We start from the raw sequence: 19305 nt of genomic DNA on the forward strand, positions 1-19305 counted from the left end.
AAATTGTTTCCAATATCTAACATGTCAAACCCTGCCACCAATTTCCATATTCTAGAGAGTTTGTCCTTCATGACATTAAAACCAAAATTTTTCCCAAGAATTTTCACCACCATTAAAGCATCTTGCCATGCCACACATAGCCCTTCAAAAACTGAATCCAATATATGAACCATAGTCTTCAAGGGGTTATTATCCTCAAACACAATCTTCACCAATTTTGTTGAATCAAATCAACTTTTTGTCGAAGGGCTACAGGTGCCTTGTTGCCTATCATCAAGTCCTTGAAGGAAACACGACGTTTACCACCGCCACCACTGTTTGGTGGCTCTTTGCTAGAACCACCATTGCCCATCCCATTCGCCGTGAAAATGGATCCGTGAGTCTCACTTATACTAATACCTAAACTAAATAATCAATTAAAATTTATAATACATAAATATTTTAAAACTTATAAATTATATTTATAATTAATAATTTAAATTGTAATATAATATTACTTTTATTATTAGTGATTTTAAAAAACAAATGAAATTTAATTTAAAATAAAGACTAATTGATGGTATTGGAATACAAATCCAAAAGAGAAAAGAAAAAATATTTAAAATGCCTAAATCTAATTTTAAAAAATAGATAGAATAAGTTTTCAACAATACTCATAGGATCTGTTTTGATTTACTGAAATTATGGTATTGAACACATGACAAATTATTTTTTTTCATGCTTGATTTGAAAAAAGATTCTGGAACAACACAACCAACCGATGAGGACAAGACAAAAACTCAATTTTTTGTTAATAAAAAAATCATGAGACAAATTTTTATTAAAAGTACAAACTATTCAAAAGATACACATAGTGTCACTACATTTAAATTCCTATTATTTGCTCGATGTAATAATTTTATCATGTCATATATTTTTAATTCACATTATCTACTAGTTGTAATAACCTTATAATGTCATGTATTTTTTAAGTCACATTATCTATTAGTCTACTTACTTTTTTTATATATATATATATATATATATATATATATATATATATATATATATATATATATATATATATATATTTGAATTCACATAATATATAATAATAATAATATAAATTATATTATGATAATAAATATTAAAAATATATTTTAACAATTTTATATTATTTTTATTTATATGATCCATTATACATCAAATAATGTACATGATAAAAATTATTGTGATATAACTCAAGTATTTATCCTATTTGTTCTTTATAGTACTCGTGTTGCATCGAAGAGACCCATAAGCTTTCCTTGTCATAAGTTGGGATAGCATCTCTTCTTCCTTTTTCATTTCATAGCCAAAAATATTAAAATAAAGAATGAGAAATTATGTATTTTTTTGTGAACAGAAATTATGCATTTTAATTATAGCATAAGAAGAAGAAAAAACTAGTATTAATATTAATAATTAAATCGTATTTAGACCATAAAATGATCAATTTTATACAGATTCTACTGCATCAACTATTTTTCACAAACTCCCCTCGCTATCTCTGCGTGCGTAAATACATAAGGTGAGTTGTCTTTGTCTCACACAAACCACCATCAATGGCGGCAAGCGCACTGTATAATGCCCATATGTTCCTTCTTCCTCCCCTCTCGCACAAAACCCGTAAACCTTTTCACTCCCTCTGCTTCAACCCTCCTCCTTCCATTAGCATCCCCAGGTTAGGTTTCCATTCACAACCCCCTTTCTCCTTTGATTAAATCTCTCTTTTCATTCCATAATTCTGAATTTCAATTTAGACAATAACATTTGTCTTTTAGGTCTAAGTTTTATGGTGCTACAGTAGCAGCAACAAAGCTTCCCCGTCGGATATTTAGAGGGCATGGGTTGGTGGCTGATGATTCTGGGATTGCCCCAGAACCAGAATCGCCCTATTCTGAAGCGGTTCGTGAGTTATTATTATTATTATGATGATGATGATGATGATGATGATGATGATATGCACCATAAGTATAAAACTTTGTTGAATAGATATCTAACAACATTTAATCATTTTATTATGTCATCTTGTTCTTTAGTATAATCAACGAGGGGATGAATTCTTGTTGAATGTTTGTGTAAAAGTGTTTTACACTTGAGAGTGCATATGAATTAAACTCAAAAAAGGAAAAGAAAAAATGAGTTATTGGTATGGTTTTTAGTTTCTTGATTTTTCTGACTGAGGTTATATTTTGACTAATTGTGTTTCTAATTTTTGTTTTCATTAATAATTACAAAAATGTTATCTTGTTTTAACTTTGTTTTCTAACCTCAAATATTTTCACTACTAAGGCTTGGCTGTTTTTGTTGTAAGTGTCTCAATTCATTTCCCCACTTAGCAGGGTATGACTCGTATTCTAGTTATTGACTGTCTATCACTTCATTATGTTGTTTATCTAAAATAAGAAGAGTAGCTTTTAGTTTCCTCCATTATGATATTCTGAAGGCAACATGTTTTTTATTAAGTTGTTATGGACTTACGGTCTTAATCATATCTTTCTCTTGTTGGTAGAGATAATGATGCATGATCTCCCTCTCAAATATTTATCTTGTCTATAGTTTTTTGATATTGATATATAATTATGCTTGGCATTTGCAGGGTGCTGGTATTGACTTAAATCTTCCAAGAAGAAGTTTGCTTGTACAGTTTACATGTAACTTGTGTGGTGAAAGAACAAAGAGGCTTGTAAATCGGTTGGCTTATGAAAGGGGTGCTGTTTTTGTACAGGTATCTATTATTTCTTGAGTCTTAGTGAACATGTATGATGAATTTGTATATTTAACATTAATGTCTAATAGGTGTTGGTGTTCTCTTTTCCGTTTAATACTCTTTTCATGGTTAGCATTTGTCCAATATTTTATCAGAACTGTTTGTTTAATATATGGTTATGATAGATGTTCTCTAAATTAGTAAGTGAGGTATAGCGGACAGGGATCTCCCTATAAGGGAAGGGGGATAACACATGCTGTGCAGGATCGGATGGAATCTTAGTCTGATGTCATATGTATGGCCCCAGGCATTGTCCCAACATAATCTAAGATGGTGGTTTCTGCTTTTTCGAACAAATATGACAAAAAAATTGGAAAATTAAGGATATATGCATTCCTGCAGAGTGCAGTGCAGAGTTGCAATTGTAGAAAAAGGGCTAAAATATGTTTTTCTTCCCTAAATAAATATCAAAATGTTCGGAATCTATTCCTGCAAAATTTTCGATATGTTTTTTGTCCTTGTAAAATCATAATATGTGACTTTTTTGGCCTGGATGTAGGTTCTGATTTTCTGAACCTCATGTCTAATGACTATGCAAAGAAGCTAGTCCATTAACCAATTGAACGTTGACACGTGTTCAGACCCTAACCCTTTCTCTCTCCAATCTCTGTACCCCAATCCAACCCCCCCTCTCTCTCTCCAACACCAAGCGGATCTGTTGGTGGTTCGAAGATGGTGATATGGTGGTGGTAGAGACGTGCGACGGCGTCAGGGCCGCAGATCTGAGGGAGAGAGGATCGCATGCACCTTTGAGGTGATGGGACTGAGGTCATGACGACAGCATCAGGGTCGTGATGGTTGCATTCTGTTACTGCACCAGAACGTACGTCCATGAGCGGCCAGAGGATGGTGGTTTGATTGTTTTGATGGTGGTGTTTGGGGGTGGTTTTGATGGTGGTTTGGTGGGTTTGATGGTCGCTGTTATAGGTGGCGGCCCTAGGGTGGGGTTGGTGGTGGTTGTTATGGGTTTGGGCGGCGGTTTTTAACCACCACAAATTGTGATTTGATTTTTTTAAAATTTTTCTGTAATTTGTGACGGTTTTTAACCCCAAATTTTACATTTTAAAATATAAATTTAAAAAAATGCCTTGTAGGTTCGATTTCATCCAAGTCTAGCTCTGGGCCAAAAAAACAACACATTTCAATTTTGCGAGAACGAAAAAAATATCGGAAATTTTGCAGGGACGGGTTCCGAACATTTCGATATTTATAGGGACAAAAAAAAATATTTTAGCCTAGAAAAAATAATTACTATCTGAAAGTAAATAGAGGCAGAAATGAAACTGATTGTTGAGGAAAAGACCAAGGGTTAAATAGATGGTGTGGTTTTGAACATAGTTCAGATACTCACATATAGGGGACACATCAAGTGGAATGTGTGAGATGTGAGAAGACTGGATAATGGTCGTTGGAAATCTTGCACATATGGTTAGGATTAGAAATATAACAGTATATCATATTTTTTGTTCTAAGCTATAGCACACATGTATGATCCACAATCCAGATGTAATCTTCTCACTGCCATAATAAACCTCTTCTCTCAATATATTTGCCCAAAGAGAGAGAGAGTGAGAGCAAATGTACGATTACTTTATTTTTTATTACTAATAGAATTTTTTTCCATATATCAACAATATTTCTATTCTTCCTTAAAAATAGAAATACTACCTTTTTTTTCCTGGAAAAAAAAGTAAAAAGCACCTTGTCGGATTTGAATCGATGACTTACGCTTTACCATGGTGTTATGTTATGCATAATAGTTCATGCAATCTAGCTCTTGCTCATTTTTACCTACACAGTTATAGTGTTATACTATATGTAGCAACTTTTTTCCATTCAAAAATTATCATTTTCTCTTCTCTTCTTCCCGTTGCCTTCACATACCATAAAGAGAATGAGCGTATGACATACATTACAGCATATATGTAGTTTTCTATAAGAAAGTTATTAATGATTGCTTGTTGCTTATAACTTGGTAAGCTGCTAAAGCTTCATTTTCTTGACATGTGCATATAATGTAGTATTTTGACTCTTTTTTTTTAGGGATGATATGAGGGGTATGATTTAATATTTTTATCGACACTGTCTTTGCCAACTTATCCCTGTTTTAATTTAACCACAAAAACAGTGGGTCAAAGTAGATGTTTCAGAACAACCCTGCTTGATTTTGTCTCCAAATATATTCATGAATGATGCTTTATATTATGACCATCTTTGTTGGTACATCAACATTTCACTAGCTGCCAACTTGCCATATGTGCTCCATGTTTATCTGTGTGTAGCAACTTTAGGTGCACCGTATCTTTAATCTTTATTCTGTATATTATTATAATGGAACACCAATTTTTGCCTACAAGAAATGAAAAATGAATTCCCAGCCATCTACCCTTTCCTGGGATTTGAGTTTGGTGCTAATCATATAAAGGAAGTAACTGGATTGCATTGTGGCATGTCAGTGTGTTAAAGTTAGTTTGTGCTCATGATGTTGGTGCCAGTTTTGTGGTTACCTTTTAATCTAGTTTTTCCAAGTAAGCTTTTGTTTTTAGAAACCTTATTGATGATGGCCATATTATTTTCTCATTCTTTTCTTTGTTCTATATAGACATTTTGTAAAATTAATATTTTGCAAACACTTCCTACGCAAGTAATTGGAATTTCATCTTGCTAGTGTGCAGGATGTCTACGGCATCACAAACTAGTTGACAATCTTGGACTTATCACAGAATATGATTTTCGGGAGAAAATAAACAAAGACTCAGAAACCGATCAAGTTTGATGTAATAACTTATAAGACTAGAATTTGTGACATTTCTGATTATTTCCATCATTCAAAATTTCGGATTTATTAGTCTTTCCGAGCAAAGATCACAACAACAAAAATGGAAAGAATCATAGGTATAGATTCTCATCATTCAGATCTATACATCTGAAAAGAGTTTATATTTTGCAAACCAAATAACTTATTAAAGTGTATCCATGGTCACCCATGACACTGCTAGCAGCTATAGCCAGTGACAGCTACCAAAACAGTTATAGCAAGTCCGGCTGTTGCCCATATATTTCTCCTTTGCTGGTGCTTTGATGGTGCAGCATTCTGTGAGGAGAAAAAAGATGTGATTAAAACAACGTAATATTGATTGGCATACTTGTATATAATTGTAATTTGATATTTCACTAAACAAAGATATTAGCAGATTCAGACTTGGTGATGGTGCCGGTGTTGTATCTGATTCTGCTGTGGAATCAGGTGGTGCTGTGGACTTTTGCGAATAATTGTTGGAGCTGAAGCTGGTGCTTGATGCCTTCTGTGTCTGTGCCTTCTATGCCTATGGTGTGCAGGCGCTGGAGCCGGTACCTCTATCACTGGTGCTGGTGCCGGTGCCGGTACCTCTATTACAGGTGCTGGTGCTGGTGTTGGGGTTGGCGGTGGAGGAACAGGTGATGGTGTTGGTGCTGGCTTTGTGGGTGCAGGTGCTGGTGTTGCCTTTGCTGGTGCAGGTGCTGGTGGTGTTTTGGCTGGTGTTGGGGCTATCTTTGGTGGTGGTAATGGTGGTGGGGAAGCAACAGGTGGTGGGGGTGGTGATGTGGGAGGTGAGACTGGTGAAGGTTTTGGTTGTTGTGGTGGTGGGGCTTTTGGACTTGAAACAGGTGCAACCTTGGGAGCTGGTGGCGTCACGAGAGCAGATTTGGGAGCTACATTTCAGGTGGCTGCGATGTAATTGGTGTACTGGTGGCAGGAGGAGATTCCGCCACTGTGGGTGGCTGTGTTACCGCCGGTGGTGTGCCAGAAGACAATGGAGATGTTGCAGTTGGTGTTGTTGGTGGCAAAGTTGTAGGTGGCAACTTTACTGGCATGGTTGCTGGGGCTTGAGCATTGGTAGCTAACTGGCAGCAAAGGCTTACTGTAGCCAAAGCCCAGAAAATTGCAGCCATTGTATGATGAATGTTTTGATATGGTTGAGAATGGAGAGAGTCTCCTTCTTATATATGGGCTATGGTGAGGCTCAAGGTTCAATCGTGTGGTGTGGACTATGTGGGGAACGAATGATGTAGCCTTCATGTGATTGTGACATAATTTAAATACTAATAATCTAACAAGGAACGTTAACAATGGGAAAAGTAGAGGTACGATGTAGCTTCCCTTGCATCAATGGGAAAATCAGAAGTCCTAGTCATTTAGACGTTTATCAAAGCCTCACACATTCAACGTTCATATTATGGTTATGGCCTAACTTGTGTTTTAAGTAGACTTAATTTTCATGTTTAATGAGATTGAAGGTTGGGTGGATGTAGGATGGGGCGAGGGTAAAATGGAATAAAAGGTTTCATGTTAATGAGAACATAGTTTCACTTACTAATTTGGATGATGGTACAAAATTATCTTTTCTCTAAATATTTTATCTAAATTCATAAAAGAATTCTTGTGATTGAAGTGTTGAATTGTTTCTTAATGACTATAAGTAGATGAAGACAAAATAATTGGCTATTTCAACTAATTAAACATCAATTTCTCAAAGTGTTTCATACAAGAGGTGTCTTGCATTGAGACAACCACTCTAGCAGGCAATGCCACAATCCTTTTCAATCCAAGAGGTATTAACTCTAGCCCTTACTTAGAAGGATATCTCTAGCTCAACCCTTATTGGTTTAAATTGGCTCCAGATTTTGAGAAAGAATAAGGGGTGTTACTTGGTGCACCCAACATTTTTGTTGGGGCACCAGCACCGATGGTGAAAAGTCAAAAATGCCCTTAATCCTATTACTATAAAATCCTAAAGTTAGTTGTCCGTACAGTGCATTTGCTTCTCACATTTTATACGGCACCGTTTCCTCTTCATCTTCCTCTCATCTGCTTGTTCTTCTTCTTCTGTCTACACGCATGTTACGGTCGTCCATTCGTGTTCCGGTTCGTGTTCCTGTTCCAGTCATCCGGTCGTGGTTGTTCCTGTTCCGGTGTTCTTTCGTCGTTCACTTCTTCCGTTGGTGGTGGTTCCGATTTTGTTTCGGTCGTTGGGTAATCGTCTTCCAGGTAAGTGGTCCATTCCTTTTGAAGCTGTTTTGTGATTTTGTTCAAGCGTTCATTGATTTTTTGCTATTGTGATGTTGTTGCATGATTGTATTTTTGTTTGTAACTGTTTTTGGATGGTTGTTGCTACTGGTTTTGAATTTTTTGTGAAGCTTTGTCGGAAACTTGTGATTTTGCAGACAAAAACCCATATGGATCACTGATCCGTCTGACCCATACGGATCAGTAATCTGTATGGTTTTTTTTTTAAGTTAATTGGATTTTTTTATTTTTTCTTAAAACTATAAAAATATGTTTGAATATTGTCTGTTAAAATTTTGTTTTTTAAAATAATTATTGCTACTAGCATATAATTTTTTAAATATTGGATTTTTTTTAAAAAAAGTTATGTATCAGTGATCCGTATGGTTCATACGGATTGTGTGAATCCGTATGAACCATACAGATCACTAATCCGTATGTTTTTTTTTTAATTTTTTTGTTTAAATTTTAAAAAATGCTTAAATTGATTTTTGAAACTGTTTTGTGCCATATGGTTCATACATATTGTTAATCCGTATAAACCATACAAATCACTGATCCGTATGGTTTTTTTTTTTAAATTTTAAAAATTCTTTAATTGATTTTTAAACTGTTTTGTGCCATACGGATCAGTGATCCGTATGGTTCATACGGATTGTGAATCCATATGAATCATATGGACATATGTTTTTTTTTTAAAATTTTTTTTATGAACCACTGATCCGTATGGTTTTTTTTTAAAAAAAAATTATAAAATGCTTAAATTGATTTTAAAACTGTATTTGCTTGTGCGCCATACGGATTCGTGATCCGTATGGTTCATACGGATTGTGAATTCGTATCAACCATACGAATCACTGATCCATATGGTTTTTTTAAAAGTTTTTGGCAAAATTGCAAATTTGATCCCTAGTTTATCTCCAATTTTGGATTTGGTCTCTCAGTAATTTAATTCATAAATTTGGTCCTCCTATTTTATAAAATCGTGCAATGTTGGTCCCCCAGGCCACAATTGGACGTTGACTGTTAACATACAAAACATTGAAACAAATATTTTAATTGTATAACAAATTTGTAAGATATTAAAAATGATTGAAATCGTTTATTAAAATCTAGGGCATTGAATATAAAAAATAGGATAATTATTATGCAGATAATGGTTAGAACTAGAGGTCTTGGTCGGACTTTAGGACGATCAATAGAAAAAGTGTTGGGGTGGAGAGACGAGAGTGACGATGATGCCCCCAGCAGTGAAGGCCTACTGCATCAGCCTGTAGACAGAGACAACATCATGTTGTTGTCGAGGACCCTCCCACGGCTGAGGAGGAATTGGTCGACGACTAACTAGAAGTACCTGTTGAAGAAGGTGTTGCTGATGTTGAGGGTTTTCCAAGCGGACCCTATGACACATCAGTTCTGAGTGATTTTGAAAATCACATTGCTTTGAGAGTGTGGAATGGAGAGGTATGTAATTTTTAAAAAAACATAAAGAACGTAGTTTACCAGTTAATTATTTTTTACATCATTTCTAATATTGTTTGCAGGAACGTCCTGAGTTGAAGCTATCTTCCCATGGAAGGAAGATGGCTAAGTTTAGGAGGCTTGCCCTAGAGATTGAAGGCCTTGTGGTGGCCAGTGGACTGAGTCCTTTGATCGCTTGTTTCCTAGATACAGGCGATCGGGGACTAATGTCTGCTTTTGTGGAACGTTGGCATAAGGAAACTAGCAGTTTCCATTTGCCCGTTGGAGAGGTGACTATCACCTTGGATGAGGTTGAGTCGTTGTTACATTTGCCTGTTGTAGAGGCATTCCACATCTTGAGCAACTTCATGTCGACGACGCTGTCCAGATGTTGGTGGAGTTACTCGAGGTCAGCATTGCAGAGGCAAGAGCAGAGACCATTCAGTGTCATGGGTCTTATGTGCGATTATCGTGGTTGCGCGACCCGTATAAGCTGAAGATTGAGGCATGTGACTAGATTGTAGCAACGCGAGCGTATTTGTGCATCTCCTTGGATGCACACTCTTTGCTAACAAGAGTGCCCCACACGTGCACATAGTATTCTTGGATGCATTGCATGACCTGATGTAGAGTGCGAGTTACGCTTGGGGTGTTGCTGCACTTGTGCACATGTATGATAATTTAAATGACACATCCAAGAGTACGGCGAGGCAGTTTGCAGGATATAGCACTCTGTTATAGGTTAGTTAAGATGTCACGAAAAGTTTTTTCATTGAAGTTTATTATTATATGTTGCTGTGTAGTTTAATAAATATGTTTGTAAAATATATTTAGTGTTGGATTTATGAGCATTTTCCGCTCGTTGCTTCCGTTGTTATTGCTGAGGATTACGACGAGAGGAGACCACGTGCATGTCATTGGACCTCTGACAAGGCACTGCCCGTTTCCATGTATTGGAGGCGTCTGGATAGACTAACCCTTTACGCGGTGTGTTGGATTCTATACAGTGACCACCGTTCATTTAGAGAATTTGAGGTCATCTCATTATTTTTCGTCCATCTCAGATGGGGCCCCTTGATGGTCATTCACCAACCGGAGAGGGTTGTACGACAATTCGGCTACATCCAGACTATTCCGCCACACCCTTTTGTGTCTTCGCTGTTTGCTGTAGAAATTGATGATAGATGGATGCAGTTTGGTGACTACATTGCACCTGTAGGGAAATTATGTGCAGTGCCTGGCCACTGTTTGCTAGATTACCTAGATTGATTTTGCATGATCTCGCACCCATTCATGAGTCCGACACAATCAGGGGATCCTCCTAGAGTACCGTCAGTTTAGCAAGATGAAGAATTTGTTGAATCAGATATGTATCAGCAACCGATGGCAGTAGCGACACCTAATGAGCCAGACATCGATCAGCATCATCTTTGACATGCAGTGGTAATATTTTTTTTGGTTTTTTTGTTTGTTGCTTTGTAAAGTATTTGATTACTAACAATTGTTATGTTTGTTTTATTTTACTTGCTAGGATGACTTTGCAGAAATTGTTGATAGGTTAGACAGACTACTGAACCTAAGGATCTTGACCAAAGGAATTGAAGCCTATACTGTTGTTGAAGAATGTGTGGGCATCGCAAGGCACTACATTGGCCAAGGCGGTGTATGGACGGACATTGAAGTTTTACTTTGGCTTTGTAAATTTTCGGTGTATAATTTTTGTATATTTATTTATTTTGGATATTTTATTTATTTTGTATATTTATTTATCGACAGTGAGACTTTTTTATTTAATTTTAATCATTATGCGATATAAATTGTTGTCATTCGTCTATCCTTAATTATTACTTAATTGTTACGTTAAGAAATAAATTAATTGGTGCAATTAAAATAAATTACGCATGTATGATACATCGTTGTCGGAATTGACAAGACATTGTGAAATGCATGTGTATTAAGATAAAGCATGACAGACATTGTCAGGCTTAACAACAGATTCTAATGCAAGATAAAGTTTGACACCACATTGTTGTAGTTGACAACACAAACTGGAATCATGTGCACGCGTCTCTATTTTTTTTAAAAAATTGAAGCAATGTTAATGAAAGTCATCTATATATTTAACACACGCCAACACTTTAAAAAATCACACAATCTCTCCCAACCTAATTTTTAGAACAAAGTATGACAATTTTTGGAGAAACAAGCATTCAGACGATTGTGAACTCCACATTGGATTTTATTTTAACAAATGGATCGATTATTCACAATGATAGTGGAGTTTATTTTCAAAGTTCCACTCCAGTACCCATTCGAGTACCTAACGCTTGTGATTTTGAAATGCTAAAAACTAGAATATACAATGCCCTTAAGCTAATTGACAAACAATATTTGGATGAAATTTACTACCGACAGCCATTCATATATATAGGTAACCAATCTCGCTTTGAATGTATGCAATTGAAAAATGATGATGATGTTAACACAATGTTAATGTGTAATCATCAATTTTCGTGTGTTGGCCCGATTGAGTTATTATGTACCATTGGTAGAACACAAGATGGTATATTAAACTTACTTGAAGCCACTATGACCCCTACTCATGATGCCCTGCTATATTACAACGGGAGGTGGAATTTGCCACGCCAAAATGAGTTTGTTGGTTACTCGTTCATAGGAAAAAATCCAAAAAAGTTTGGCATTCCTTCCGGATGTGTCATCAATGAACTGAAGGACTTGATCAAGCAAGTTGCACCTCATGGGATTCCCCCTTATGATATTCATCAATCACAAACGGTAAGACGATTGTTTTTTCGACAACCAAGCCACTATGAGTATTCATATAAAGTTATCAAATTTGAAATTATTGATTTGAAAACTAACGATGACGTGCTAAAGGTCTTAGTACAGTCTAACTACTGGAAACAATTTGGGCCAATAGAAATTTTAGTTGTTTTTAGTAAACAGGTAATGGAAATGGAAGATGATGTGTCTCGGTCGCAACATGATTCAATGCAAAATTAGTATTACTTAATTATAGTTTTTCATGCAAATTTTATTTGTTTCCACTATGTTCAACTTAATGTAATGTTTGAATTCGTGTCCATTAGCGAATGAAACCGTATGATTATGATTTTTAAAGCTTTTAATTGTTTTTACCTTTTAAAAATACTGATTGAAAGCAAAATTTTGAATGTAAAAAAAAAAATTACACAAACGTCAATGCTAATAAAATTTTATGTTCATGGTTCACCTAAATCAACAAATTCGGTATTCAGCCTAGACAAAGTTGTGTAACGCTGCATTCTAGCTATGTACAGAGTGGGCCACTACTTTGCCTGAGAATGACAATGTGTACTCCATAGTCACGCCACTGGTGGTAAAGGACAGTGGTCTCATAACAACACTTGTTACATAACGACAGTGGTAATTGAACATTAGATACGCAACTAAATTTTTAGCATGTTTACTAAATTCATAGTTATGTAATTACCTGTACAAAATAATTTCCATACACATGACCAATTCATATTACATGAAGCATAGAAGAATCTGGTGGCGACTGACTTCTAAGAGGAAAAAATGTCATGCTTTATTGTCGTGAAAGAGAAACAACGATCACGTTGTATCGTGAAGCAATGACGTATCCCATATCCGTAATATTCATCCATTTCTCCATGGTAACCTACATGTAACAGATAACAAATAGTGGTTACTTAAAATGTTATTTTAACAAAAAATGACATAATAATAAAATTACGCACCTTAGATAAGTTGTCAACAAGTAGAGAACGTTTTAATTCCTCAAATCTCTCTATGCCACCAACTAGGTTCATATACTCATCGGTAGTCAGTTCTTTATGCAGATGGTTCCTCACCAATTACCACAATTCTTCACCCATACCCAATAACGTAGCTATTGCACGATAACCACAATTACCATCTGCTTTGACATCAATAATGTTTTCAATAGAATCCTGGATGCAAGGATGAAATTGATTCAACATTGAAATATTTTGTCTCTGTATTGGGTCCTGAGATGATGATGCATTACGTTTCACTGAGGAATTACTATTTTGCATAGAGTGTAACGCATCAACATACTCCCAATAAGACGGATCGTGTTTTGTTGACTTTTTTTGTTTGGCAAGTGGTCTTTTTGGAGTACCCTTGGTCTTCACTTTTTCTGGAGGAGGACACATGGAGTTCATATCAGGGTAAGCAATTTCTCGCAGCTTTGACTTCAAATGTATTTTACCACAAACATCGAGCTGCTGAAAGCGTTTGGATATGGTTTCCATCTCCTTAGTTATGGTCACCTGTGTCTCACTTAATCCTTGATCTAAAAAACTAAGTCTTCGCCAAAAAATGCAAATTGTCTCCAGTGGTATGAAGCTAACAACATATTTAAACAACTCACATGCACATGAAAGACCGTGGGTACTCCTCATGACACATCCACATCGTGAAGGGTTTTTGCCTGCATAAGTTGCACGCTCATACTTAGCAGCAATTTCATTTAAAGTGTACCTTGATATCATGCAAAGTAGTTTTTTGTACAAGGTTACTTTAAACACATGTCCAACCACGTGCGTGCTTGTCTCAAAAGATGCTTTAATCTGGGTGTGTTGAAGTGTCATCATATTATTCATTGCTTCCCAAACACTGCATATGTCACCAACAGAGTTTTGTTGGAGTCTCTTTAGTGACCAATGAGCACTCTCAACCCTACAGATGAAATATACAAAAACATGTAAACAATCGCATCATTGTCATTTAAATCAACATTTCAACAAATGAAAACAAACAAAAATCAATATTCATACCTATTAGTGGTTATGTTTCCTAGATGCATCACTTTGTTTGTCCATGCTTTCATAAATCTTTCTTTGTGTGGAATCACCCATGTTTGATACACATAGTCCACAAACATAGGTCACAAAGAGCAAGCCATTTCAAAGTTTTTAAGGTACTCATCAAAAGAACTCTCATTGGGATAGTCAACCAAACTCCCCCAAGCCTCCATCACATAATCCCATGCATTCTTTTGAGCAACCAGGGTTTTGCACTTTGCCTTGACATTCTTGTCAATGTGGAACCGACACAGCAAGTTCGTAGCATCTGAGAATACAGTTTTCACTGCATTCATCAAAGACAAATCCCTGTCAGTGACAATAACCCCAGGGAGTTCATTAGCTCTCATGAAAAGACCCCGAAATCGCTCTAAAGCCCAAACAACATTATTAAGATGTTCTCCTTCCAATTAAGCAAAACCAGCGGAGAATGTCATTCTTGTTGGTGTAACACCAACAATATCAAGCAACGACAGTTTCTACCTATTTGTTTTGTAGGTATTGTTGATCAAGAAAACCAAATTACAAGAATTGGTTAACTGTACTGCATCAGGATGACTCCAAAACAAGTCACGTACAACATTATCATTCTTCATCCTATGCCAATGAATATACTGATCTCGATCAAGCAACATCATCAGTTGTTGCATTTCGGTGTTACTCCCTCTTATGGAAGAACAATAAGCATGTCTCACATTGTAAATTTGTTTAATTGTTGTATAATTGTTGTCATTGTGCTCCTTCAACGTCAACAAAATATTTCTTGGCTTCACCATGGACTTCGTCATATCAGCAACAACAATCTTCTCATTCTTTGTCAGTCGACCTGCATATGGATGCCCAACCAATGACTTTGCCTTTTCGTGATTGTGAATCCCACAAATTAACTTCACCATCCTGTCGTCTCCTCCCGAAACTGTCTTCGCACGCAACTTAAACGGGCATCCATATTTTCAACTGCCAGTGCATGTTCTTACCAAATTATGTTTCTTAGGCCTATACTCCCCACTCCTTTCACAAGCTATCAACAAAAATGAGGCTCTTCCTCGAACACCGGTATTGGTGTTTGACCTCATTATAACGGCAAAAAATCCAATGTCATGAGCCAACGATCGAGCCCATTGTAAAACTTCATCACGACTACCAAACAACTACAACACAATTCAAATCAGGTTTGCCATGAGTAAACATTTATGTAATATAATTATTGTACCAACAACAATAAATTGCACAAATACCTTAGAAGTATTAAAGGAATCAGAGCAATCAACTTTAACGTCAACATCTTCCTCATTTTTGACATTCATTTTAACTTCTTCAGACATGATACTATCGTACATCCACTAGTCTTCATCCATCTTAATAAAACATTTAACAAATTCAATAACAACAAATTCAAATTCAATTCACACAAATATAGTTGTTTACACAAAAAATATTTTACAAGACTTTTTCATTAAAATGTCATATAAATCTAATAAATACATCCTTCAATAAAAAAAATTAAATACATAATCATTCTCATATAAATTTATTTAATTATTAATCATTAGTATATTCATTTTTAAGCAATGTAATATTACAAAAATTAGTAAATTTTTTTTACTAAATTATTAATAATTAATTTAACAATTAAAAATAAAAAAATTTGTATGTTCATATGGATCACAAATCCGTATGACCATACGGGTCAGCAATCCGTATGGTCATACGGATCACCAATCTGTATGTTCTTTGCGTGCCTTTTCTTCTCTGACAACGAAAACCGACCACAACCCACCATATACTTTTCACTAACGCACGTACACCACCGGAGAACAAATATGCTTTCAAATCATCCTTAACGGAAGCAACATACACTAACTTATGAAAATTTTGTGGAACAAAAATGGTGCTGCAAAAATAAAAAATAATCCTACTGATATTTATAATCGAAAATACCATAAGCGTATTTTCGGCATTTAGGAAATTTGCTGGGTGCTCCAGTAAAAATGCTAGGTGCTCCAAGTAATTCCCAAGAATAAGGTAGTCTAAACAAAACCGTGTAAAGATGGAAATATATATTTACCTCGTACAACGGTTTAAAATATTTTAAAAGAAATGAAAAAAATAATAATTTTTCATTGTGGCAGGTCATTTTGTTATTATATAACAATATTTAATGTTGCTATCATGTCTTCAGTAAGTCATCCGAATTTATTATGAACCCTCCAAAGTTATCATGCGGTTAAGGGTTGCACCATTTTGTACTTATATTAAGTGGATTTTGAATTACATGAATCTGAATTGAAATGGAAATCAATCTATCTATGTTTTACATTTTATCTATGTACGTTCGAAATGTAAATATACCGATCAAACAAAAAGGGAATAAAATGACAAGATGCATGGTAGATCTATGTCTCCTTAATTGGTAAGGCAACACCTTAATGGCACCACAAAAGCTTGGATACTAAACATATTACGTGGCTGGGAAGGTTTTGGAGGAAAAACACATAAAGTGTTTACACTGATAAACCTAGAATTAGTGTAATTTTATGGCTTATTTATGCATATATTTTAAAGGCTTAAATATGTTTGTTTCATGTCAATTAGAGTTTTTTTTATTTTTTATCCTGTAAGTTCATTTTTCTAATTTTAATTTAGTAAGTTGATATTTTTATAATTTTGGTTCCTGTAATTTTTTTTTTATTTTTTCCTTGTAAGTTTGTGTTTTTTAATTTTAATCCTTTTAAGATTTCAATTGTTTTCATTTATAATTCTGAAACGTTTGCGCTTAGAATGACCAAAATTTGAAAAATACAAATATACATGGATTAAAAATAAATAAAATATCTTAAAGAAACTAAAATTAAAAAAAATATGGTTACTATTAAAAAAATATTTTTGAGTCTATTTTAAAGCTTTATTATTGCATATTTTTAGTATTTTTTTATATTTATTTTCTAGGAAAACTCTAGAAAATGAAGCCAAACACTAGATACTAGTATTTCAAACAGCGTCAGGTGCCTTTGAGAGCATCAGGTACAAAGCATTGAATTACTATGTTTACGTGTCCAGCAATAGTATTTCAGCGTTGAGTATTGTTGAACAGTGACTTAAATATATTTTTCATCTTTTAAGTTAATAAATTTATTTTTTATTTTTAATTCTAGTAAGTTTATATATTTTTTAATTTTGATTTCTATAAGTTTTTTGCTTATTTTAAGTTCATATAAATTTGTGTTTTTTTAATTTTGATCCATATAAACATAAACTTATGAGAATCATAAATGAAATAAATTAGAATCTTAAAGGACTAAAATTGAAAAAAATATATAAACTTATAGGAATTAAAGATGAATAAATTTTTTTATAGGAATTTAGACTGAAAAAATGTTAACTTAACAGATGAGGATTAAAATTTAAAAACATAAATAAAAAAATACTAACTTAAAAAAAAAACTCATATTTAAGTCTTAAATAGTTCATAAGTAACCTTAGGCATTAAATGTGCGAATTAAATCTTAAGGGCTTATGAGCGAAAGAGGAAAGAGCTTTTATCTTTTAGAAGTTAGAGGTGTGTGTTTTTGGAACTCAAAATCATTTGAGACTTGCACACTATGTTTGGTAGCAAAGAACATTTGAGAAACTCAAGGAGTCGAAATAGAGCTAAATTAAAAATGTTTAAATATGATTTTGGTTCCTGAAAAATATATGATTATTTTGAATAATATGATGAAATCATATTTTCATTATGTGTCATTTGTAAATGCACAACAAAGGTACAATTTCAATGTATCTCAACTGAGAAAAATAATGAAATCATATTTTCGTTGTGCATATACAATTAGTGCAAAATGAAAATAGGATTTTGTTATATCTATCCTATTTTAACTCAAAACAAAATTGTGATTCTATTGTGCAGTAACAACTTACTCATGTTTTCATTGGCACCAAAACAATGAACAAATAGGGTGACAAATATACCACTTATGGAAGACCAAGAATAAATCTGACAAGAATGGGAAGGGGAAGAAGGAGGTGAGGGGTGTAAGAAAATTGAAAAGGGGTAGAATGGCCTTTTTACAATGTTTCAAAAAGAAAGGGGTGAGAATAGAATTTTAAAGGGTGAATAGCAACTCCCTTGTTAAAAAACTAAGTCAAATTTTAAAAAATTAAGACGACATTCATTATTTCTACTTTTCCTCTTTACTAATATACCTCTCTTTTTCATTTTATTTTCTTAAAATTGCCTTGTAAATGCACATTCCTCCCTCATCACTTTATTTTGAGAAAAAAAAGACACTTCCATTATTTGCATATTTACCAATTGTACGCCCAATGTTTTTCCTTGTGTACCTAAAATCCTACTATGCATCTCAACATCTACAAGAGTCATTGAAGAAAATCTCAATCCTAATGCTCAGTAATCAATCTTGTCTTTAATTGATATCACCTAGCTCAAAATGTCATTTCAATAAATAAAAAACCCATTTCTCTCCTTAGCACGTGCTTGTCAAAAAAATAACAATTCAAATTCAAAATCGGGCTTAAATTTGGATGTTGTTGCAATTGGACATGGGGTGTAACATTCCAATTTTCGTAAACTAGATTAAAAAGAATTGTTATTTATAAATAAATAGAATTTTAAAAATAATGATGAGATTTTATAAATAAATAAATAAGGAGATATAATTATTAATTAAAATTATGATTTGAGAGAAAATAAAAAGGGTATTTTATTTATTTGTTTGATAGAGAATAAAATAAAGTTTGTTTTTATAAAATAATAAATAATAAATAAATAAATAGAGTAAATAATAGGTCGAAAATGCCCCTGGCTATAAATAACAACATGATAGGTCAGTTTCCAGACTGACTCCTTAGCCTCCTCTGCCTCACAATTTAATTTTTTCTTTCTTCTCTCAAAACCCTCTCTTTTTCCCGCAGGTCACCTAACCTGTTGTCTTAGAAAAATGATGATCTTAGACTCATTCACCGTTGGATCGTCGTGAAATTTGAGCAACATGTTTGCAACCCAATTCCGAGAATTCTCACCGTAGGGAATTTCGATATTATGTATGAGCTAAGAGAAATACCCCTCAGATTGTAGCATTTTCCTTTCCCGCAGAAACCCAGAACTATCTCGGAAAAACTACGATCCCGGTTTC

The 19305-nt window shown here is 34.4% G+C and overlaps 1 protein-coding gene, 1 long non-coding RNA gene and 1 pseudogene across 3 annotated transcripts; 2 read left to right on the plus strand and 1 right to left on the minus strand.

Moving 5' to 3' along the window:
- Positions 1-1375: 1375 nt before the first annotated feature.
- On the plus strand, positions 1376-5936 carry LOC114414222. Of its 2 annotated transcripts, none has more exons than XM_028378536.1 (4): positions 1376-1702; positions 1803-1926; positions 2621-2749; positions 5467-5936. In XM_028378536.1, exons 1-4 carry the CDS (start codon positions 1584-1586, stop codon positions 5488-5490), a joined length of 396 nt encoding a protein of 131 aa, XP_028234337.1. In that variant the 5' UTR covers positions 1376-1583; the 3' UTR covers positions 5491-5936. The 2 variants fall into 2 exon arrangements, with proteins under 2 accessions (XP_028234337.1, XP_028234331.1); XM_028378530.1 differs by having other exon boundaries at positions 5460-5934.
- On the minus strand, positions 5787-6724 carry LOC114414241 (annotated as a pseudogene).
- Positions 6725-8485: 1761 nt separating this feature from the next.
- On the plus strand, positions 8486-11099 carry LOC114414251. The gene is made up of 3 exons (XR_003667167.1): positions 8486-9302; positions 9383-10742; positions 10831-11099. It is a non-coding gene; the product is annotated as an uncharacterized LOC114414251 (long non-coding RNA).
- The last annotated feature ends 8206 nt before the right edge of the window (positions 11100-19305 follow it).

The sequence above is a fragment of the Glycine soja genome, chromosome 1 (genome assembly GCF_004193775.1).
Source record: "Glycine soja cultivar W05 chromosome 1, ASM419377v2, whole genome shotgun sequence".
Taxonomy (NCBI): Eukaryota; Viridiplantae; Streptophyta; class Magnoliopsida; order Fabales; family Fabaceae; genus Glycine; species Glycine soja.

Coding starts and splice junctions, on each gene's coding strand:
- LOC114414222 (XM_028378530.1), top strand. CDS start 1,584: ATGGCGGCAAGCGCACTGTATAATGCCCATATGTTCCTTCTTCCTCCC. Junction 1,703..1,802: donor CCTTCCATTAGCATCCCCAG/GTTAGGTTTCCA, acceptor TTTGTCTTTTAG/GTCTAAGTTTTATGGTGCTA. Junction 2,750..5,459: donor GGGGTGCTGTTTTTGTACAG/GTATCTATTATT, acceptor TCATCTTGCTAG/TGTGCAGGATGTCTACGGCA.